Source organism: Python bivittatus, unplaced genomic scaffold (assembly GCF_059951505.1).
Source record: "Python bivittatus isolate LINGU-HERP-01145 unplaced genomic scaffold, Pbiv_v1 ctg000060_np1212, whole genome shotgun sequence".
Classification (NCBI taxonomy): Eukaryota; Metazoa; Chordata; class Lepidosauria; order Squamata; family Pythonidae; genus Python; species Python bivittatus.
Window position 1 is genome coordinate 10,827,785 of NW_028277044.1, and position 24,690 is coordinate 10,852,474.

The following is a 24,690-nucleotide window of genomic DNA, read 5'->3' on the forward strand; positions in this document are numbered from 1 at the left end:
ATCAGCTGTGTGGTCAGAATTATCAGGTTTACTTCCCCCCCGCCCCCCCAGTAGAAGTCCCTGTATCCTAATCTTATTAACTCCTTAGCTGTGTTTGCATGATGCGCAACCTGGCCAACCACAAATTAGTCTAGCAAGTGGTGGGGACCATGGTTAGTTTAAGATTCAGCTTGATACACAAATCTTGAAATGACCCCAAGTGAATTAGGGTGGGTAAACATGTGCGGAGATAGTGCAATAAAGGTAGACTCTTTTAGGAAATCATCATCATCATCATCATCATCATCATCATAGGGTGAAGCTGTAGAGAAGTAGTCACCCAACATATCTTTTGCAGAAAGGCTCCTGGGCCCTATAGGACTTCTCGAAAAAGGGGTATTAGTGGGTTCCACCCAGGGCTTTGTCTGAAAATGCACCCTTCTGCCTTTGAAAAAACCAAACAAAATGGTAAACTATGATGTACAGAGCCACTAGTGGGGCTGGAAGTAGAGACTGGTATGTTAAACAGGTCTTTTTATCATAAGGCATGGCTGTAAGTGCAACTTTACTGCAAACAGATGAGCCAATTTATAAGAATGCTCACAACATGGCTTCAACATTTTAAAGGTGCCCACCACCAATCCAGAAAACTGCCTGCCCTGGTTTTAGGTGGCACCATGGAAAGTGGAGTAGATTAAGTAGATTAATGTAAGGGGAGCACATGAATGAAGGACTTGGTCTCTGCTCTGATACAAATAGAAGGCAAACAAGATCTGCAAACACCAGGCCATTCCAACAGTACAGTACCTCTGCATACTGGCGGGGCAGTAGCTTTTCCTTGTTTACACAAGGAGTGATCTTTCCCAGCTTTGCCCAGGACTGAACCAAAGACTGTTCTTTGCCACTAAGTTAAATCTCTTTCTATGTTCAGTTCTGTTAGAAACCTCTTTGGTAGCTGAACTGGAATGATCTTTTCTCAAGGGGATGGAGATTGGTCACCAGCACATGAGGACAATTTGAGGCCAGAAAAATCAGGTATCTATTTGGTCTATGGATTTATAATTCTACCCTGGATGCTTCTAAGTACATGCACAAGCTGTTATTTTGGATTAATCATACTGAGGAATTACTACCCAGTTTTCTTCACATATTAATTTAAAACCAGACTTTATTAATGTGCTTGTGGAAGGCACAGGTAACTACCCCCTTCCCTCAAGGTCATGTTCAAGACAGATTTCTGCAGGGCTGAAAATGCTGTAATATGGATATCTGCAGGGATTCAAGTAGCGCTATCATTGGGTGTTAAGGAAAAAAAAAATCAAGCTTTCTGAAAGCAAGGACAAGAAATTTACAACCTCTAATTCCTCTGCTCTCACCCTTTGTGGTGATAGTAAAAGCAATGCAGAGCATGCCGAAGAAAAACTAGTGGTCTGACTTAACAGTGAGATGCTTTTTAAAAAGCAATTTTTATAAAACCCTTCTCCATGGGCACTTATGATTACAGGGACATACCAAACTGCACATGTTTATAAATCACATATCCATTGCACTTGAAAAGAACATGATGTGCCCATTTAGGTGGGAAGAGGTACACATGACAGTTGTGCTCTCTGCAGCAGTGAAATGGGAAAACATCTAATTACTTACTTTTCTAAAACTTCTGAAAAAAATACAGATGGTTTTAACTCTACTCCTCATTGATGAGTACAAAAGTTTAGCTACAAACTTTTAAAGAACTAATACATATTAAATGATTTTGAGCTTACACTTTCTACTGCATGCAGCAAATCCATTGGATCACAAGCTGCTATTTTAGCTTAATTATTCTAAACTCGTGTTCTGACTGAAAGAAGCTAATTTGTAAATCTAGTCAGAAAGGAGGTTCTACCTTTAAAAGTCTCACAGAACAATGCCAAAAGGTGGCTTTTATCATCCTCAGCAGGAGAAGACATGCCTGCTGGAACATCTGCCTTCAGTTTAACTCTTAAAGCAACAGGAACAGAAGTTGAGGAAGGAATGTCTATGGATCTCATCATACTGTATGTGTCAAGTCTCTAAAACTCCTGAAAACGTCTTTAATACTTCTGGTTGTGTAGAAGAGGGAATTTTAAGCAAAGAACAGCTCTTCTCTCTTTTGCACAACAAAATACACCTCCCAAGAGCTACTTTGCTGCATACCCATGGAAGATAAGGAACTCTTTCCTCCCTTGGTGACTCTGTTCTTCACTGAAAAATTTCTGAGTCAAACATTAATTGAAATCTGTTTGTCCACATCACTGGTTGATTTTAATTGGCCAGTTTTCCAAATGAAACAGTTTTGCTTTCAGCTCTGTCACAACTCATTTGTCATAGGAAACAGGCTCCAATCTTACCACTCTGATTGACATTCAGTAAGAAAAATAGACTGAAGTTGTTGGACATGTATTCTGAATTGTACTGAAGTATAAAGTATGAAGTGTTACACTGTTCTTTCTCTAAGTATTATATAATCTTTCTTTAAGCAGCTCCTGGAATCACTCTTCAGGAAAAGTTCATTTAGCAGATCATTTTTTCTTGATGGCAGTGGCAAGTGTAACAATGTTTTGGGCCTGTTTCAGTAACGGCATGTCTATCATGCTGCCATGGAAAGTGAAGGCGCCCTGCAAAGAAAAAGAGAGTATTAACTTCTCAAAAGGGATCTTGGGAAAAGAAAATTTCAGGCTTTAGTTAGTTATAATATTTTGTTGTAAGCCAAGAATCATTAGATCCCACATGAATCAAACAGAGACATCTTGTATTGGTGTTAAAAAGAGCCCAGGGGCACAATGATAAAAGAAAAATGAATTTTAAAAAGAAACACAGACATAAGAAAAATGAACCCAAAGCTAAAATACATTAGCTGGGGAAGGAAAAGAGTTTTGATTTGTTTTGTCTGCTTCTTGACCCATACCAGTAGAACAGTCTTCAGTTGGTAGCAGCATTTGGCTGATCTTGGCTGCTTTCACAAAAGCTAAACTAAGCGGGATTAAACCGGGTTCGGACTTGAATAGGGACTCAGGAAAATCCAGGACTGTGGAGCAGAATGTGAACGTGAAAAAAAGCCCTGAAGGCAATGGCAAACCACTTCTCTGTCACTGCCAAAAAAAGCAACACGTCCATGTCCTTGTAGTTATCAGGAATCAAGCTCACACCAAGGGAAATGTTAACCTTTCTTAAGACAAAAAGTTCTTCCTTCCTACTCCCCAGGAAAGTCATAGGAAAAAGTGATCTGAGATGAATGAATGTCAATAATGGTTTACTGTTGAGGACAGTGGGCCCAGCAATTCATTTTGCACCTACTGTATAACAATCTTAGCACTTTCCAGTTGTTTGGTAATATAATATTGGTATCCACAAGGAATGTTTTCTTTTTGCTGATTAGGAACCCACACTAATCACAGTCTTGAGTGAGCAGTATTACTATAAAACCTATTGAAACTCAGTTCCAATATTGATATCAGAGAAATAAAAGAGCTTTGTGTTCTGTTCTGGGGGCAGGGCAAAGCAGGATTTGAGGATGTAGGCAGGGTCACGGTAGGGAAGATGGAATTGACTCTCCCTGGATTCCATTGATGGAAGAAGGTCCACCTACAGAAGAGGAAGAGCCTTGGATTCCAGCCATTGTGAATATTAGATTCTAATCTCATCAATGAGATCCACATATGCACTTTTAACTTTCTGTCACTGAAGAAAAAGACAGCAGTGATAGATAAACTAGAGAAGTTTGTCACTTATTTCTAAACTGCATTGGAAAACCTCTGATGTGGTTTAGAAAACCCTGGGTTAGACACATACTGTGTGAAGAAGAAATCTAATGTTTGAATACGGAGAAGTAGTTTTTATTATGCTGAAGAGGACTAATACAAGAAAAAAAATAGCTTGAATTAGAAGATTAGTAATACAAAGAAAACATACAAAGTGCCTAAATTCTCACTTGTATAATACTGTCTGTAATTGGGTCAATTTTGCTGAAGAGCCTCCCTTCAGTAGCAGAGATGGGGAGAGTCTTTTCAACCATTTGCTTGCACCAGAGCAATGAAAATTAGATGCACAGTAGTAACAAACTGGCATAAGGAAACTGTACGCTTGGAATCGTACTACTAAAACAATTAGTTGGAAACCTAAAGGAGGAAACTGGTGTATAAAATACCTATGAAATCACAAATGAGGATAAAATATATGTACCTTAGATTATCTGATGAGTTTAGATGCTTTTGCTGAGAAGACTTGAAAAACCTAAGGAACAATGTGATGTTCCAACCATTGATCTGTAGTATAATGTTGACAAATAGCTTTCCATAGTTCATGTAAAAATATTTATGTTATTAATGAATTTTGTTTCTGCTACTGCTTGGATTAACTTTATTTATAACATAGTCCCCTGCCTACTTGCCTCAGGTGGCAGCTCCTGGCTGACCTTGATTAGGCTTGGAAACTAAGCAGGGTTGATCTTGATTAGTACTTGGATGGGAGACACCCAGCAATGCTAGGACTGGTGGCTAGGATGGAAAGCTCAACAAAAATATCAAAGCAGTTCTATATTGTCTCCATCCAGGAGAATTACATGGATGTGTCCACAAAGTTCCCAGGAGTCACAGTCAACTTCTAAGAGGATGTTTCTTTATGCATATTTACCAATAAATAATCCCACTGACTCTAGGTGAATCTGTACAGGATTGCAGCTTAGATCTGACTTTTATTAGTGATCTGAAGATAAATCAACTAGTTTTGTTACTACTGAATCTATATCCTACCCACAGGAGCAGAGGTCCCCAGCATTTGCAATTCTGAGAATGTATCCTGAGGATTGTTCCATAATAGCTACCATGAAGGATGTGAACAGTCACAATATACCCATTTCCTAGAGGGAAAAGGGTTAAATTCCTCCTGGATACCCCTCTGGCATCCCTTCCCACAAATGCTTTCTGCCTTCTCAGTTTTTCAACCTTTTTTTATGGCAAGGGGGACATTTCCAGATAAAGTACTGGACTGTAGCCACCACCCCCTTTTGATTTCTAAAAGTGTCTATGGATCCTATATGAGACCTAGAGGTATTGGAAATAGATATGATACTGAGGCTGTATCTTTACCCTGCAGAATGCTGGTTTTCCATTTATTTATTTATTTTTTAATTAAGAGAATCTAAACAATCTTTTAAGAAGAATCAGGTGGAGGGTCATTATGACCAAGAGAAGAGTTGCTGGCACCATGTTATAGACTCAGGAACATTACTTTTTTCAGATGCTTGTAACATATATAATCCATAATGGTATAGCCTGTGTGGTAGTTAGAAGCACTCCCATGCTTGTATTTACTGTATTTTATCAGGTTTTCCTGATGGTGCTACCCATTCTTTAAAAATCTTGTAATTATTCCGTATCTCTTATTTATTTAAAATATTTTCTAAGCTGTCTTTAAGAACACTCCTATTTGCATATTTAGAATCACAATTGTTTGCTTGAAGTAGCCTAAAATAGAGCCCTGGAAATTCACTGTTTTTTACTCAGTTACTCAGTGCATTTTCTCTTCAGCTGAGTTAAATCTACATATCTTCTTTCACTGTTACATGATCAGGAACCTTTGTGGAGTTGGCATCTTGATCCTAACCATTTATGCTGATGGTCGGTGTTCCATTATTACAGTCCTGTGATTAAAACCTTGATTCAGTTAAACATTAGTCCAGCATATAGAAGACATCAAAAATCACTTCTGTATGATCACTACCCTGGTTAACATAAATAAACTTCATGAGTATGAGTCACTTGAACCACACCTCTGTGGCACCACTGGTGATGTGAGATTTGAAGAAAACAGTAGTATCTCTGATCCCGCGATCAGTCGAGTTAAATTACAAAATCAGGCTGCCCACGGGTTCTACAGTGTTGACACCTGTACAAGCAACGGCTTAAGCAGTGGTACATCTGAGAGACCCATGTGTATGAAAACTCACATTTGGATGAAAATCAGTGAGACAAATGTTACTATTTAAAAAAGAATTTTGCATTTATTCCAATGGCATACAGTAACAGGAAAAAACTGGACAAGAATTACAATGGAAAGATGCTTCCATGGACTCAGTATGTGGCGGGTTTAGGAAAGCTTAAGAGTATGAAGATACTACCAAAAAGATAGCTTTTCGGCAGCTGGTGCTCATCTGATGCATCGGTCTGCAATGAGTGACAGAAATTGTAGTATGACACAACTGACAGCAATAGACTGGGAAAGCCGCTGATAGTGTCTCTCATTTACAGAACCGTATGCATGAGTCATTAAGCCTTAATGTTGGTTATATTTGAAAATATGAGCTTACTCACTCTTGACTGGCTCCCCAAAAGTGGAATTACATGAAAGCTGAATTATTGCTGCCAGACTGTTATTGTTCTTAGACTGGAATTGTATGGAAGTTAAGAGCAGGTATTTTCCATCTTTCATTTAGGTAGAAACTACAAATACTGCAAGCAAAAGCAGTTCCTTTTTGAAGAACTGCCAACATAGGTAGTGTACAGAATCTGGCTGGACAGTTATATTGGGTTCATTTACAAAATACTGTATGTAAACTGGAGGCCTAAAAACAGGAAAAGGAAACTAGCATTTTTAAGGAGATGTCAATGCAGTTCCATGTGAGTTTTCAGCTGACCATTTCCTGCTGCTAGAGCAACTATTGTTACATATGACCCCCCCCCTTTTTTTAAATTAACCTTAGCCAGGTCAGAAGCAAGAAGTGGTAGCTTTCTTCTCCTGGGTGAACATCAATCCTTGCTTATTTGTCTTGGGTGCAAGCCAAAATAAGAATAGACAGTATCAGAGAAAGGTAAATGCAGGGGCTCTGCATATGAGAATAGGAGAAAGACTTTAAATATTTTAGACCACAGCAATAATATGGATGGAAGGGATACTATGAACAAAATCAAGTATTTCTAAATTAAATATTTAATTTAACCCTGGCTAAATGAAAAACATGGCATGTTAGAAATGCTTATTTCAACTAATATTTCCTACCACTATTCTATCCCAAAGTGTTAATATCGCTTATCTTAGTATTCTCTGCTCCAAGGAAAAAAAGAGTCTATCGGGTCTGGGAAATTTAAGGGCAGCTTTGTGTAATATGTGGAAGAATGACAAATCTTCTGATGCAGATACATGCTGTGGTTAATGATCCAGACAGGTACTCAAAATGTTACGTGCAAAATGCATGTGAATGCTAGGCTTCAGCTATTTAACCTGGAGATAAGCACAATTGAAAGAAATTGAAATTACTTCTGAATAAGCAAGTTTAAGACTTTTTTAGTCATAGAGGCTTATTGTACTTTCTTAAAGACCATGGCCTTCAGAGTCGAGCTGCAGGATAAGGAAGTCCATGGGGTTGTAAAAAAAGTGAAGCAAGCCAGAGGTTGGCTGACTGGTGTCAGGACGGGTGTGAGGGAAGTAATACTAAATTGGCAATAAGACAAATGTCTCTCTTGCTTCATGTCTCTTCTCTTACCTACAGACTGAATAGGAGTGAAATGAATAATTCTCAGCCAATAAAGCTTTAGCAGTAGCTGGTTTAATTCTAGCAAAATCCCCGCCAAATACAGGGAAACAAAAATGTGGGACTGCTGCCACTTCAGTGAGTTGAAATGGTATTTAGGCTGCATGGCTTTTCTTTGAATGCTCTCAGTATGCCCCAAGAAGGCCATCTGGCCAGAACATTAGCTCTTTTGCTGTGCCCTGCTCTGGAGAAGAAAACAGGCAGCTGAGCCCCATTATACCTGAGAGCCCCAAGGGGGAAAAACACCAGGTATTGTAAATTTGGAAGGTATGCCTTTGTGGCCTTCTTGCTGCAAGCCAAATCCTTACCCTATCATGCTCCATAGCTGAGAGCGATGCCATGAGTTGGCTCGGAAAGACGGGTATTTCTCACTGTTCTGCCCATCCTTTCATACTTGCAAACTTGGTGGGAGCAGGGAAAGAACATCAGACGTAAAAATATGATTGTTTCTTTGTTTTCATATGCTTGAGCTGTATATAAGCTGGGAAGGATGTCTCAAATATACCTAAGTATTCAAGAGAAAGACTTTGATGATTTACTGGTAGAGCAGAGGCTCAGTATGAAGGTGGCCTTAGTTTCAAAGCCAGTCATCTCCAGTGAAAAGATTCAAATACTGAAGACCTCTCCCTAAGTCGTTTTCTGCCTATGAGTATACAAGCCTTTCCAAACTTGCTGCCTTTGAGCTAGATGCAGTAGCCATTTCCATTATTCCTAGTGGTGGTAGTGATGGGAATTGTAGTCCATTGTTCCTGGAGAGAACCTGAGTTGGGATAGTTGACATAGGTCATCTGGAGTGAGACAGAACCATTACTCTGAGGTAAGATGAGGCAGCTTCATGTTACTCTTTGTGACCAGAGGCTGAATGAACAATTAGGCTAAGTACTCTAAAGAAGAACACCCAAGCCAATTAGAGCTCTCATTACGGTTTCAGTTCCGTGGTATTTTTTAATGTGAAAAATGTTCCCTTCTTGATCAGTGCTTATTGGATTGTAGTGACAGCTCCATTAGAGGAACCTCAGCAGGTGGAAGCACCTAGTCGACCTTGGCTGATCTCAGCTTCTAAGTGGCCTTTACCCTGGTTACTACTTGGATGGGAGACCACCAGGGAATTCCAAGACTGTAGGGATTTTTTTTTTTAAATCTTTTTTTAAGCAAAGCACTGCACTGAATTAAATCCTATCCCCTGAAGGGATTTAAAGAAATGGTTTTTAAAATACGGACAATTTAATTAATTAAATTAATGCAGACAATTAATCTGTTTAACATTTTTAGTCGAAGTATGTATTTTCCAAACAAGGCCCAAGGCCTAAATATAGTGAAAACTATTTGCTTTGGAGTCTTTAGTTCAGGCAGTTATAGCTTACAAGCCAAAGTCACATCTTTCATAATGCCCCATTCTACAATTTTTTCCCTTCACACTTGAATTCCTGAAGCCTAATACTGTCCCTTTCCAATGAAAAACAAAATTGGCACCACATTGAGGTTTATCATATCCCCAGCACATTCTTCCTTAAAAGTAAGTTTCTCTCTAATTTCATTAGAGTAAATGTTTTAAAATACAAGAAGTATTTATTTTATTTTGATTATGTTTTCTCTTAATTATTCAGATCCCTATTAGGGCTACTTTGAATCTGTGATGATTCAGAAAACAATGTTGAAATAGCTGCGTATAACATATGTTCACAATGTCTGTTTCTTCTCAGAAAAGCAAAATACACATATGCACACACCCCTTTACATTTTTCCTTTCCCAGGGTTTCAAATAAACGCCAGCTCAGCTGCAGAAACAAGAATGCATTTCCTATTTCAGACTGTACAGCAATCCTCTAGGGATATGCATGTGAAAATTTATGTTTTAATTATGCAGTTAAATGAAATTATTTCATTTTTAATAGCTCCAATTTGCTGTTGAAGTAAACACTTGGGTAACCTCTGACCCTTTGAAAATGTTGCAGCACAATTTATATACAGTAGGACCTGCTATGTTTATATTGCATTATTAGGTTACTGATCCTGTATCACTGCGGTGTAGATTATTCCTTAGAATATATTCAGGACTTAAGATAACAATCACTGGTGGATATGGGACTGAAATCCACATCTTTCCAATCTTTGATCAACAGTTATACCCAAAGATCCTTACACTTGCAAGCAAAACTTAAGGCTTATTGTAACCAAAAAAAAAAAAAGACTAATAAAAGTAATTTTGCATTATTTATTTTGATTTATTTTACTAATTTGCAGAATTTATCTAGGTCAGCTGCAATTTATTTCCCATAACACTGAAGCATTACTTGATACTCACAATTGTACTTGGACAATTCTATTAGCTGTTGTCAGTTATTTTCAAGCCAATTTCCACAATCATGAGGATTGGGAAGCTTAAGTTTTCAGAAGGCTGAATTCTGAGCATATAGTAACGTGCCCAGTATTAAATCAAATATTGTATAACAATAATAACAGCAACAATAGCAATAACAATGTCCCTTCAACTTTAGAGATCAGCATCTTCTTTACTATTAACAGCAAGGTGAAAATGGGAGATCCAAAGCATGTTTAATCATCTAAAGCCCATATCAGAAAATTTATGGTAACAGTAGCAAGTTGATAATGTTCTATCATTTAACATGTGTCTATAAATAAGGTCCTAGCATATTGTGCAAGAACACCCTCAAACAGCTATCAGAACAAATGGCCCAGTTAAAGAAGTACAATGATAGACTGAAAATTTTCATTTCGGCATTCAGCTGATTTATGCCTGTAGTGGTTCTTATACACTAAGTGGCTCTTTGTACAACACATGAAAAGCCTTACATATACTGTCTTGCTCTTGGTTAGTTAACAGGATATTTCTGTTTTCTGTTTAAATTACTAACAAATTATTCAAAATTAAACGCATTGAAATTTATTTCAAAAGTGATGCTGAAAGTCTATATTGTTCTAAAAGGCTATAAAATGATGGAATTTTACATGTATTAATTATATGCTACTTTGGGGCAAATTAATCACATTATACTTGTATTTTACTGTGAATTATTTTGAGAATGTTTGAGATTGAAAAGGAAGATAAAATTGTACAACTTTAAGTTTTTTAAATGATAGAAGGTAGATTTGTTACTGTATTATTTAAATCCTGAGAAACTTACAGTGTAATGAATGTATGCTCCTTAGAATATGATTTAAAAACATTCTACTTAAATCTTTATTTCTTACTAATGAAAACTTAGCAAAAATCATAGAACTGAAGAATACCATTTAAATATTTATTACTTCAGCTTTTGATAGGGAGTTGTATGAAGGAAGGATATATAACAATATTTAAGGTTTAAATAAAATATGCATTACTTTATAACTCTTTTTTGTATTACACAAAACTAACAAAAACATTTTGATTTTAGTGGATGTCTCAAGTTTCAAAATGATCATAATTTTAGAATCAGAGTACATTAGTTAAAATCATTATTCCAAATCTTTCATATGTGTGAAAGTAGGACTATTGTTCAGATTGCCTCAAAGCAGACTTTTCTGTATGCTGCAGACTATGACAAATTGCATGAACCGTTTGCTTTGTGTAAATGTAAACTATTGTTCACTGATAGCATCAAACTTAGTTTGCTAAGAATTTCCAATTAACAAGAAGCTGTAATTTCAGAGGTTGAAGATCAGCAGTTTATCTGTGATCAGACTAGTCACTCTAATCCTTTGTGTTTCATTTTTTTCCAGGCTTTCAGTTTTGATTAATACACACACACACACACACAAACATGCTCACATTCTCCTTCTTATGCAAGGCTTAACAGTATCAAACTCAAGTTCTGTTTTTGCTTCACCAAAATTTAAAGCTTTAGTTTAATAAAAGAAATAGGAAGAAATGAAGTGGGGAAGCTGGCATTTTAGTGCATGACTTACAAAGAAAAAAAGAGTAATATATTAATACAATCGAGGACCATGCTCACAATTTTCATTTCAGTTTAAGATATCTAGTTTTCTATGTTAAAACAGAACATTTCAAAATTAGATTCCTTAAGTTGTGATGAGAATTGTGATGAAAACATTAGTGCCATCTTCATGAGTGAAAGGCGGTCCTTTTGGGAAATTAAGCAGTCAGATCTGAACTGATTTTTCAAGTGTCAGATTTTTCAGCCTTGTACTTTCCAATCTTGATAAAAGATTTCCAGGAAGCCCGGCTTAGACAGCATCCTATTTTACCCTACTGAACGAAGCTAGGCTGTTACCGAAGTCAGGGCTAACCCTCTCACTCGCTTTGATGAGGTCAGCATTTAATCCTAGAATGAATATCCAGTGTCATATTTATAAATATTCAGAGTTAATAGCAGGTCACACAGAAGCTTCAATTTACATGAACGCATTTTATAGGCAGTAGCAAAACAGCTGAGACAGACAAGAAGCCCTGTAAAAGAGTCTTTAACTATCTGTCCTTAATTGCAGGTCATTTATCTCAATTTATTCAAAAATCATCCTAAGTCAGTTGCACTATCAAATACACCAACTGAAGGGACCTGTAGCTAAAACATCTTTTAAATTACTTATAATGTTTTATTTATGAGAACGCTAGTTATCCAGCTGCAAAGATAGTGGTTTGAGCCACAGCTCAGGAAGAGTTTGGTATTGAAAATGTCCACGTTTTGACAATACAAAGCAGCAAATAGAAGTATTCTGCCTGCTTTGCAAGCCCCAGGTTATCTATCCATGTGGTCTTCAAAACCTCCTAGAATATATCAACTGCCATACATATACCCTACTGGCAAGATACCAAGGCTGATTCAGGTAGAACTAGTTTGCTAACAGGTATAGAGAAACATGAAAAAATGCTGTTACCAGTGGAAAGAAGGATAAAGAAATGAAAACAGAAGAGATGCGCCTTGGTAGTTCGGTTATAATAAATGGTAATCTATAATCCGGTTTCGCTTTCTGCATTTACCTATGTAAGGAACTATGATGTAAGATCATAATTATAGCATTATTACTAAGGACAAGCGGGGCAGAAAATTTATGAATAGTAAAATAAACGCATTGCAACGGTTTCATCAGAAAAGTCAGCTATCACAAAAATCTCATTAATAAAATGTCAATAGCTTGTGAGTTCTAAGCATTTCTTTAAAACAGAAGACAAAAAACCACTCTTCCTATACTGTATATTTTCATACCTCAGTTTAGTGTTAATGGGCTTTATAAGAGACAGCCAGAAGTCCATATGCACCTGTGGGGTTTTCTGTGTGGGTATGTATGTGTGTACTCAGCTTTACTAAGGATATTTTATTTTGGCAATTAAATATTGTGTAAATTGCACCAAAAGAATCACACTTTTTCTGCTGCACTTCTGGGCAACTTTGCTGGCGTGATAAGCAGGTCAGATTTTGGCTCTGACTAAAATAAAGCACATTTAATTCCAACTCCTCCCCGCAAACCCACCCCCCAAAGTGGTAAACTACATTCTAGCAGATAACCTTTAAGATAATTAGCTGACAATGCTGTAGCTAGCATAAAATTTTCCTTCAGGCGACCCCTAATTTAAGTGTTACTGGCACAAAGTGAAGACAGATTGTGCTTTATCACTGCAATGTTTACATAGCAGAAGCCCACAGAGCAGGCAACGCGAGATTCAATGATGCACTAAATTAGGAACAATCATATACGAGTGCTACTATGCTGTCTTTAATATTAAAAAAACCTTCAGTCCAAAAATAAGTTTTCATGTATTCCAACTTCATTCTGCAATAAAAAGTGTCCCCACCTTGTCAGGAACTATGTAGTCTGGGCAAGTGTCTTCAGGCACAGAAAAATAACTGGTACCTGCTATTCAGACAGAGCAGGCAATAAAAAGGAAACTAAACAAGTGTGCATAATTAAACAATGTTCTTGAAGTTAGTTGGGTATTTTGTAAGCTGCCCTATAAATTTGACTGAAAGGCTGCAGAGAATCCCTCACCATGAAGAAAGAAGCATTGATTTTCAATTACCATTTACTAACAAATATCTTAGTAAGATCAAACTCAGTATGACTTGAGTGGAGTGAACTAACTGGAGGATAAATATCTAATCTACATTTATTTAAGAGATTGGAAATGCGATGATTACTGAAATAATGTTTTCACTGAAAGTGAAGATGACATAAATTTTGACATTAACAACGCTGTCTCCCAACATTAGAGTCCTGGATAAATATACTACTTTCCAGTGTATTCTATATATATGTTACTGTACCTTAAACGGGTTAATCTAAATCCTCCAATGAATATTTGACACTGATTTTCATTTGAATCCACGTTCTTGTTCTGCCTAAAACATGAAGAAAAGATTTACCTTTCCTACACGCTGATGTTCTTCAAAAGCTGTAATCAGTTCTTGCGCCCACTTTATTTTTTCAAGGCTCGGGGAGAATTGTTCCTGGACAATAGCAACCTGATTAGGGTGAATCACCTGCTTACCTACAAACAAAATTAATTACCACAAAGTCAAGCATTAACAAGCAGATGTTCAGCATACTCATGTTTAACAGTTTACCATTATTATTATTAATATTATTATTATTACTAGAACTATCATCATCATCATCATCATCATCATCTTAAAATTAGCTCCATTTTGAAACTTAAACTGTTCCACAAATTCTTATTCAAACCATCATTTAAATTAATTCTGAAATTAATTTCAACACCAAAACATAAAGCACAGGATAAGCACTTCTAATTCTAAATAAGTACATTGTAAATATTCCTTATGTACGGGTAGTCCCCAGTTTAAGAACGAGTTCCGTTCCCAAAGTCTGTCCTTAAGTCGAATTTGTATGTACAGTATCATTGTATAATACTGTATAAGTAGTATTGTGTAATTAACTAGAACCATTGTGTATTTAACTTGAATTTTGCTACAATAGGTTCTGTTCTTAACTGTGGGTTGTCCAGGTGTTCTTAAACCGGGGGACTACCTGTAGTCAATATCAATATAGGCTTATTGTTATTTATTTTATTTAAAGTTTGTTCCGTATCAAAATGAAGACTGACTTTCACAAATATTAGACAGGATCCATGCAAAATGATTTCTTTCTTAATGAAATGATACAACATGGCTTGTGTTTTTTCTAATGTGGCCACCATTTGCCCTTGCTTGCCCAGCCAAGAGAAGCTACATAAAATTTAATAGAAAAAAGAATTAACATTTTGCATTTTTTTCTTCAGTGATGAGAGAATGTTTGCTGATTACAATGTAGTGTGTTGAGTTTCATTTTTTAAAAATTATATTCAGTATACAGTATTTGGAAATACTGAAAAATGACTGGAATATTTTTGCTTGAAGAAAGAAAACAAAAATAAATTAAACTATTTGAAAATACCAAGTACTTTTAAGAAGTAATATTTTTCTATATAAGTGATTCAACTTAAAAGAAATTATTCTTCAGGAAGAAATACATACTTCTTTCAACATTTTAGATTTTCAATATTATATAATCATAATTTTATGCATAGAGCATTGTTATTTATTTTAGAAATTATAAGCAGAAAGAAAAGTATATTAATGATATGCTTGTACATAAAAAAAAGAGGATGTCCTCTTTTTTATATATAAGTAAAAAAGAAATAAATTCCTAAATCTGGAGATGCTCTTTTTCCAAAAATAAATACTTAAATATTATAAAGATCCTAATTTTAATTGGGATACTTTAGAATTAATTTCTACATTTTCCTGATATTTCTTTGAGAGCTGAAATGGAAACCACTACCATGGATTTGTTGCAGTGAAAAATAGACAGTGACAGGATTAAAGTCCTGTTTTTAGATGGAAAGAATATTGCAGAAATTTCTTAAAGAAGATTTGTGCTATAAATAAGCATATTGTATGAAAATCACTTATTATTTAGGAAATACTCTTTTTCAAATTTTCTAAAAAATGGAATAATAACAATAATTTTAAAATGTTTGTCTGCTGTCTTTGCAGAGTTAAATGGCTTAGTTGCCAGTATGTACAACAATGTAAATAAAAAACAAATAAAAATAGGAAGGTTTTATTATTATTATTTATAAGTGAAAACATGTAATCCTAATTTAATTTATTGGAATAAACTCTTATATTTCTTTAAGAATTTATTAACATAGAAATCTGCTTTATGCTTCTTAGATACCTTTTAGAAACCACAGCATGCTTCATTTTATCAGATTTTAATTACATTATCACTTATAATTAAAGTATTTGTAATGTGAGATTCAGCTGCTGCTATAACTTTCATGTAGAGTGAATTATTTTCAAGTTGTGCAGAGGCTACTTTGTAAAACAAACTATTGCACTGAAAACATTTGTGTCCTGCTCAAAGTCTGATTATTCCAAATTAAGATATTTGAAGTTATGTCACAAGAATGAATAACATACTTATATACTGGATTTGCATTCTATTATACTTGTAAGCTTCAGAATGATTTTGCACAAATATTTCATTATGAAAGCCCCAATAAAATCATATATTTCAAAAGAAGCATTGTGTTTCAAACCGGGGATCCCTAAATTATTGTTAAATTGTTTTTTAAAGTGAGACATATTTTGTTTTGATGAAAATGTGGATGGATTTTAAAAATTATATACATGACAAAAGGCCTTCAGTCTTTTAAGATCAGCAAAAATCTAAAAAGCCTGTTAACTCACAGCTGTAATTGCATGTTGTTGTTCTCTGTTCGCCCAAACACCTCTACAGTGGACTTAAGTGTCATGGAGAAACAAGGGAAATATTCTCAACAAACAAATTTCAGAATGATTGCAGAACCGCAAGGTATAAAAATTTATGACCATGAAGTATTTTTTCTAGGACCACTTGATATGATCTTGCTTTCAACAATTTCATTTCATCTTGTATGTGAAGCTATAAAGGGATCGTTTTGGTAGTGTGTAAAATACTGTTAAAAGAGAGGATTTTGGTGCTTCCTGTTGATATCTACCTTCTCAATATGTTGCACCAGGGTAGCTATAATGACTAAGTCAGCTGTTAAAAGTATCATTCCCAGAGCATATCTTTTTTCTGCACTTTAGCATTATTACAACTGACTATTTCAGGGACATGGGACTGAAGCTTAGCAGATCCAATAGAATTCATTGAAGAAGTCAGTCATGACTAACGTAGACTTTGTTGATCTTAAAAGGGTTCCTGTTAGTATGACTAAGTCTGAATTCAACCCAGGTTCCTAACATAAATCCCTGGGATATAAATGATTAACAGTCATCAGGCATAGCCTTAAAATACTACAATGAATTTCAGAGTGTTGATTAAATGTATGGAAGCTAAATGCACTGAGGTATTATATCTATGCTCATTGTTATGACAGTACAGGACAAAGAGGAACATTGGGACTTACACTGAGTAAATATGCATACTATTATACAGGAAAAGATTTAAGGAAAAAGAAGGAATTTAAGAACCATTGCTAGGAACTAGTCAATCATATTTTCTAAAACAAACATTTTTTGGTATCAAATAAATTAGGATGGGGCATACAGAAGTACAAAACAGAGAGGGATCATGAGTTAGTGATCTGTTGTACCTTGTACATTTGTATGACATATCTTTTATGTAATTCAATTTTTCATTTATTACTGAGTGAATGTGAAAAGAAAACTGGAAGACGTTACATTTCTTTCACCATAATAGTTCTGAAAAGTTCATTATGAATGTTTTTCACAAAAACATTTTAGCTGAAATTGAAGAAATGTATTAGAAATCATGGGATCTGAAATTACATTAAATTTCAACTAATTTTTTAAAAGTGTGTGCATGCACACACTTTTTACTACAATTGAAAAATGAACCCACAACAATTTAGGGCAAAAAAATTTGAGAGATATCTTCATGTATTATTTCAGTGATACAGATTGCTTTAAGGTTTCTTCCAATACTGCTAAAACAGCAAGGCTAATAACATCCGTGGTGTATGTGTCTGTGTTAAAAAAATCAAGATGGTGGCTGCACCCACATGATTGCAACACATATAAAAAAGGACAAGACTTTGATCACACAGTTGTAACTGTCATCTTGACTTTTTTGACACCCCCCCCAGACATGCCTGCAGATGGGTCCTTCCTATCAAAGCCATACTTAGCCAACGTTACTGATGGCCATGGTAAAAACCATCACCCTTTTCTGATAATATTGCTCCAAGTGTAGCTTTAAACATTAGAAGTCCTGTCAAGTAGATGCTAATATGTAAGTGTGTTGCTTTCTCCTTTTTTGTGGTGTCAATGTAAAGTTTAAAGAGGAAGTTACAAGAAATGTTTTAAATTGTATGTTAGATGAGGAAGTCTCACAGGGTGCAAACCATCACACATCTGCTATGATATTTTCCAGGAATCATCCTGGTGGGACAAACAGTTGTATCTGCTTCTTAGCACTTTCAAAAATATCCTGAAATGGCTTTATCACACAAAGCAACAAATGTAGAACGCTGGGACTTTTTGAGTTTAAAGAAAAATGGCCAGGTTGTGCAAGACATGCTTCACAGTGAATTTGGGTTCTGTCCATTTTACATGCGGATGCATAACTCAGAGAGACCTCAAACAGGAAATAGCATGGAGTTACGAAGTTCTAGACTCAGGCTCAGTTTGCCCCAGAAATCAACTATTGTCTGAGGATCTTTCTCTCTGAAGTATACCTATGGGAGGACAAAACATGATTATCTCAAGGTTTCATTACCTTAATGTGTAAAATGTTTAGAAGTCTGGAAAGGCAATTGTGACAGTGGCAGATCTACACCTGCATTTTAATACTCAGCCCAATGCTATACAGGACTGCTATTATATTTTAAGATGTAACCTTCATTTGAGGATCAAATAGAAAACTGATACTTGGAGGTACAAGCTAACAAATACACTTCTTGTGGTTACGTTTGTTTGTTTGTTTTTATATTTTTATCCCACCTTTTTTTCATATACAACTCAAGGCAGCAAATGTATCAATACTCCTTCCTATTTTCCCCACAACAACAACCCTGTGAGGTGAGTTGGGCTGAGAGAGAGTGACTGGCCCAAAGTCACCCAGCCAGTTTTTCATGCCTAAGGCATTATTTTAAATAATTATTATAAAATAATAATTAAAAATAAATGTATTAAATTTATTAATAAGTTAATAAAATTATTGATAGTAAAATAATGATATCATAATTATTTGATTTTGATTCCGCAACAGATGGCTGGTTGGTTAATCATTTCAAGGTTTTGAACTGACAGTGGTGAACCTGGGGTCCAATGGCTATAATGGGAATGTATTATAAGGGACTTTTAATATCATCTGTATCTGCCTGCCATTGCTACTAATTGTGGAGTCCTTGGGGTTCTCTGAGCTTGGTTGTTTTCTTGCAAACGTTTCGTTACCCAGCTGGGTAACATCTTCAGGTCTAGCACTGAAGATGTTACCTAGCTGGGTAAAGATGTTACCTAGCCGGGTAATGAAACGTTTGCAAGAAAGCAACCAAGCTCAGAGATCCCCAAGGACTCCACAGTTCAACCCTGAGCTACACCTATTCACTTCTATTGCTACTAATTCCCCAGTTAGTTATGTGTCATCGAGTTGAGCTCAGTTCCTGGTAACTGTATGGACAAATGCTTGATACCATGATCTATCTTTAGTCTCAATTTGTAGTTCTTCCATGGACAGCCCTGTAATTTCTTTGACTCATCCATCTGCATTATTACCTGTGGTCTTCTTCACCTTGTCAGGCATAGTTGATTTTTCTAGTCCCTCATCTATCAGCTTGAATTGCATGCCTAAAGTATGTGGATTTCTGCTTGCTGTTCCTACTTCAAGAGAGCTGTCAGTCTTCATTTGGTGTGGTGTTTTTCCTGCAGTCCATGGTACACTCAGAAAATGTCTCCAGATTCATAATTTGAAAGCATTTCCTTTCTCTCATTCTTTCTTAATGTGCAGCTTTTATAGCCACAGACCATTGGAAAGATCAGTTGTGTTCTTTGTTGTCATAGAAATATTCTTCACGATGTTGTCTAATTTTCTTTTCCTCCATAGAATTAATTTCTTCTTTACTTTTCCAGTACGCACTCTATATTTACTGGTACCTAAGACAACAAAATTGTCTCTACCTTCACTTCTTTGCTGTTAAGTTCAAGTGAACTTATAGTTAGGTATGCTGGTTGGCACTAACTTAGTATTTACAATATTAAACCTTAAGCCTGATTTTTCATTTTCCCTTTTCACTGTCATAATGAGACCCTCCAAGTCCTGCTTGCTTTTGGCTTACACAATGTTGTCATCTGTGTATCTCTAATTGCTAGTGTTTGGAACTCTAATACGGATTCCATCTTTTCCAAGTGTGTAATCCATATTAGAGTCCCAAATACTCTAAGTCACTGTAAATTATCACAATAATCACTGTAAATTAAACAGAATGGGGATAATATCCATTTTTCTGCACTCTCTTTCAGACGAGGACCTGAAACCACTATGCTTTTCCAAAATCAGTTCTCCCAGTAATTTCTTACTCATTGTAAAGTTCCATGGAAGAATAATCTGATGCTCTGGCACCCCCATTAGCCTTAATATGTTCTGCAATCTGGTTTGATCAACACAATCTAGAACCTTGCACTGGTCAAGGAAGCAAAGGTCCACCTCCTTATGGTATCCATTTGCTCTTTCTGTCATGCACCTTCTATTTACTTTCTGATCTTGTGTCTCTCTCCTTTTCTGAAACTTGACTGTTCATATGGCTTTACTCTCTTTCCATATTAGGTACTATTCTTTTTTTCTAAGATCCTAAGCTAAACATTGCTGGTGTGAGGAATCAGTTCAACAAGTCAGTAATTTGTACCTTCCTTTTTATTTCTCCCTTCTTCAGTTATGTGTGTCCTCCAATTATCACCGGTCCCTAGGCCAGTCACTTTTTCTGTATTTGTTGACAGAGAGCTTTTCCTGGCTGCTCAGTCGAAAGTGCTATCTACCTCGAATTAGCATATTTTTGTCACTGTCATTTTGTAATTCCATTTATACAGGGTTTCAGTACAGCCTTTCCGTATTCACTTGCCTCTAGTAGATCTCTACTGTAATTACTATTCCTGTGGGTTACTATGGTTACTAACCATAGTTACTATGGGTTTGGAGATCGTTTTGCTAGATGGGTTGCAGAACTTCCGTTCTGCCCTCATCTCCATGGTTAACTTCTCATTTCCCCATTTGACCATATTGGCAAGACCGACCTTCTCTTCAGCTCTTCTCTTCAGAAGTTTAAAACTGATGAATCTTTCTTTTTTGAGAAAATGCTCACATGATTAAAAAAAAAAAACATGTTGATAACCTAAGCTATTGTGTCATTAAATACATTAAATTCATGTATGACTACCACTGAAATAGGAAGGGAGTGATTAAGCGTAAGCAACACCCACTTGTTGTATTTTGCTCCTCATCTCGTGCCATGGACCAGTCAACCTTATTTGGTTTATTCTTTAAAAATGTAATCCTACCTATATAGTAAAACTCTTTAACATAGCTGCCAAACTTCAGTGAGTTGCATCTCAAATATGGATGGGATCTGGGTCCAACCTCCTTGTAAACAATGATAGAGCTCATTTTTATAAAACTCTTTGTTTAGCCGAAGGTTTTAATGTGGCCATATGAAAGTAGGATAAGGACAGAAAGTTTGCAGGGCCAAGTTGGAATGGCTTAAACCGCATGGCAAAAGTTCCTTAGTGCTATGTAATAACATAGCAACAAGCAAAGCAAGCAAGCAACGCTGCTGACCAAATTTAAACCTAATAATTTCCATAGGAAGCATTCATTATGTTTTAAAAATATATACATTTTAGTTCAGTAATCACAAATGCTAATGGTAGCACAAAAATGAAATTGAAGAAACATATCATTGTGATGGGCCACTCCTACAATTTTTTAAAAAATTAAGATTAGTCACCCCTTAGCTAGTTTTAATCAAGGTGAACAGGAGGGAGTTGTTTCTTTTTCCAAACAGTTTTTCAAAGAAGGAACAATAATTTTTTAAGAGGACTACATCCTTAGCCAACTGGGACCAGTCTTGAAAAGTTCAGTAGGGTCAGTCCTGATTAGTACCACGATGGGAGACCATCAGAGACTAGAAAGTCGGAGCATATACTGGAAGGAGGCAGTGAGAACCCATTTCTATATTGTCAAGAAATTATTCAGACATACAAGCCAAATTCAACTTGAAGGAGATTTTACCTTTTTGCTATTTAAATTATACTAGGAAAAAAAATAGAATCAAGTGAGTGGGCAGTATACAGTTTTTTTTGGAATTAATCAATTCATTGGTTGATTTTTTTTTAACACATTCTCATTTAGAAGAAGGGAGAACACATCCAGGTTTGCTTGTGAGTCTGTAGTTTTGTTTTTTTTCCAAGATAAGTATCATTCAGGCAACTTAGTCAATCAGGCAGTTCTTCCAATTTAATTCCCCCTGAAGCCAGCAAGATATAGTATGTTTGCTATTCAGATTTGGATCTTTTCATTTAAAACTGGCATCTTATTAGGTTAGTATTAAAATACTAGTACCCTTAGTATTAAAACTTGCATATCTTATATCTAAAGCGAATGAAACACATTACTGCAATGTTGGTGCTGTTGTTTTTGAAAGCACGTTAAAGGCTGCATGCGTGAGCTAAGTAGCTGATTTTTATCATGAAGCTGCAATCTCTGTCAGGTGTTGCATCTCACAGGGGTGTCTGTATGATCTAGTGTACCAATCGTGGGTGAAATGCCTGAGTTACAGCGGCTGGCTGTAAGAAGCTTGTTTGATTGCGCAGTCTTGCCAGTACCCGTAGGTGTTATCAGGTGAACAGGCAATTACTGGGAAACAAGTCGGAATACAGGACAGCAACTCACAGAGAAAACTGACAAGAAAATAACTATCACAGCCTGATTAGCATATGGGGTGCGGGTGGGCGTTTCTCCAATACTTCATGCTAAAACACAGGCTCTCAATATTTTTTTCCATTTATTCAGAGGAATCCATAATAGCGATTTGTATACAGGGGAACGTTTTATGCAAATCAGTTAAAGACTTTTAAAACATCTGACTCCAAAAGTGCGGGGGGGGGGAGCAATTTTGAGCATAAATGTATGCCTGCAGGCTCACTGAATAGGAAACTGAACATGCCCAGATATTTGGCCAAGAGTATGTCTCTGCTGAATGCTAAGGGCAGGAGGATCCCCATATTACTGCATTGTTTATATTGTACTTTCACTAATAAAAGAATAACATGCTTGGGTGTGATGCGTTGAAAGAATTTTAAGGGCCTGATTTTTGCACTTGGAGGCTTTCACCCGCTGTTACAGGCAAAAATTGTGAAAAGTTTTATAGTGTTTAGACTTCTTTGACCATCCACCAGTAGGCTTAAGCCAGTGAAGCAGACTCTACAATATCAAGTATCGGGTCTGGGATTAAGAAGAAGATTAATATATTTGAAATATTAACTAAAAGACATACAGTACCAGTAAAACCCATGAGGGCACCCTCTTTTGACTGCTGACGTAGCCCATCTTCATCCTGGAAGTCTATATAGACAAGGTCTATGGCCTGCAAGCCAAAAGCCTTTGCTGTGACCACAATTTTTTGCCGTGCGTAAAGAATGTCGTGAGTGTCTTTACTACTTGTTGAACCTGAAACGAAAGATCCCATTGTGTATAAAAGTTTAATTCTACGTTAAAACCATTTGCAACAGAGCTGTAGTTGAGAATACATGTGTTTTCAATTTGCAAAAGAAAGACAATAAGAGATTTTTATGTGATCACAATTTTTGTGGAACAGTTGAAAGAATATTATTCAGCTAGCAGACTAAATATTCAGATTCTGCAAAAGCCCTTCCTTTCTTGCTACCTCTATTTTTAATAATTTTCATTTAGTTTCACCGACATCTCTTTTTATTTGATCAAAAGGCCCATTACAAGGTTATGGATAAAATAAAACATACACACAAACTACATGAAGATTAACAAACATCCTTAAATGATGTTGAACTCATTTCATCCAGAGTATTGCCACTAAATGCATCTAAAATTGCTTTTTTGGAGTCATAAGGAACCATTTTTGTTGTATATATTACACTTATGTAAGTATACTGATTTCTCTTATAATTTATTCAAATTTAAAATTTTAACTTTGGAATAATTTTATTTTTTTATTCATTTTAATTTCTATAGCTGCCCATCTCAGCCAAGTGACTCTGGATGGTGAACAACCATAAAAACAATTAAAACAAGTAAAATACATTTTTATATTTAATACCTTAAGTGGAATATCTGAGAAATAACCTCTGAAGGTTACCTTTTGAAGGTGAACCTTTTGAAGCATTCACAAGAAACCTGCTGAAGATCTTATTATTAATCATACATATTACATTCCTTTCTTTTGGAAGGGGTGGTGCCAAACTGCATTGTGCTCAGAGGTTGGATCCACATGTTAGATTAAAATGTAACTGTCTAGTTTGTGGCTTAGTGTGTGTGGAACATACACAATATGATAAGTTTATAATTCAGTATGGCTCTAAAAAATTGAGTTAATTGTCCAAGCCACAGTCAGTTAAATATGGAAACCTGCATTGCGGGAACATAATCCACGAGTTCTGATTAGGTAGCCCCGTTCACACTTATGAACCTGCCATAAGTGAATAATAAAAATAAGAGCTGCTGACCTTGTTTACTTTTTGAAAAATGATAAACAGCATCTGAAGACAAATAATAGGCAATAAAAATAAATTATTTGCCTAGGGCAGTTTTTAAAAATCTGGCACCCTCCATATGTCTTGGTCTACAACTCTTGTATCCCTAGGCAGCAGGCACATATGTTAAAGCACATGCAGTAAAATAGATTTAGGCATGCAAATAAAGATAAGGTGTTAAAATATTAAGAATAGTTCATAGTTTGTTCACCAAAATGCAATATCGCATATACCCTAATATTACTTCAAGAAATATTTTTTATATTGTATATGCAGATAAAGAGATGGTCTCATGTTCTTAATTTCCACAATAATTTTTTTTATTATTTTTACGAGCCAGTAAATAGAATGTTCTATTTTCTCTTTTTCCAAAAATTACAACTTTAAGAGGTTAATGATAATTCTTGTACGCTTTAGCCTGATAAAGATAATACAAAGGTTTACAATAAGAATCATAATCAAATACAGTCAAAT

At 35.8% G+C, this 24,690-nt stretch overlaps 1 protein-coding gene across 1 annotated transcript in view; it reads right to left on the minus strand.

Moving 5' to 3' along the window:
- Nucleotides 1-1,414: 1,414 nt before the first annotated feature.
- The window catches only part of CLYBL (citramalyl-CoA lyase), a 201,343-nt gene continuing 178,067 nt past the window's right edge, over nucleotides 1,415-24,690 (minus strand). Inside the window, exons 6-8 of the mRNA XM_088136494.1 lie at nucleotides 22,991-23,158; nucleotides 13,852-13,976; nucleotides 1,415-2,618 (exon numbers count right to left, since the gene is read on the minus strand). Coding sequence (XP_087992620.1) covers nucleotides 2,523-2,618; nucleotides 13,852-13,976; nucleotides 22,991-23,158 — 389 coding nt within the window. The 3' untranslated portion in view covers nucleotides 1,415-2,522. The remainder of the gene's footprint in view (nucleotides 2,619-13,851; nucleotides 13,977-22,990; nucleotides 23,159-24,690) is intronic.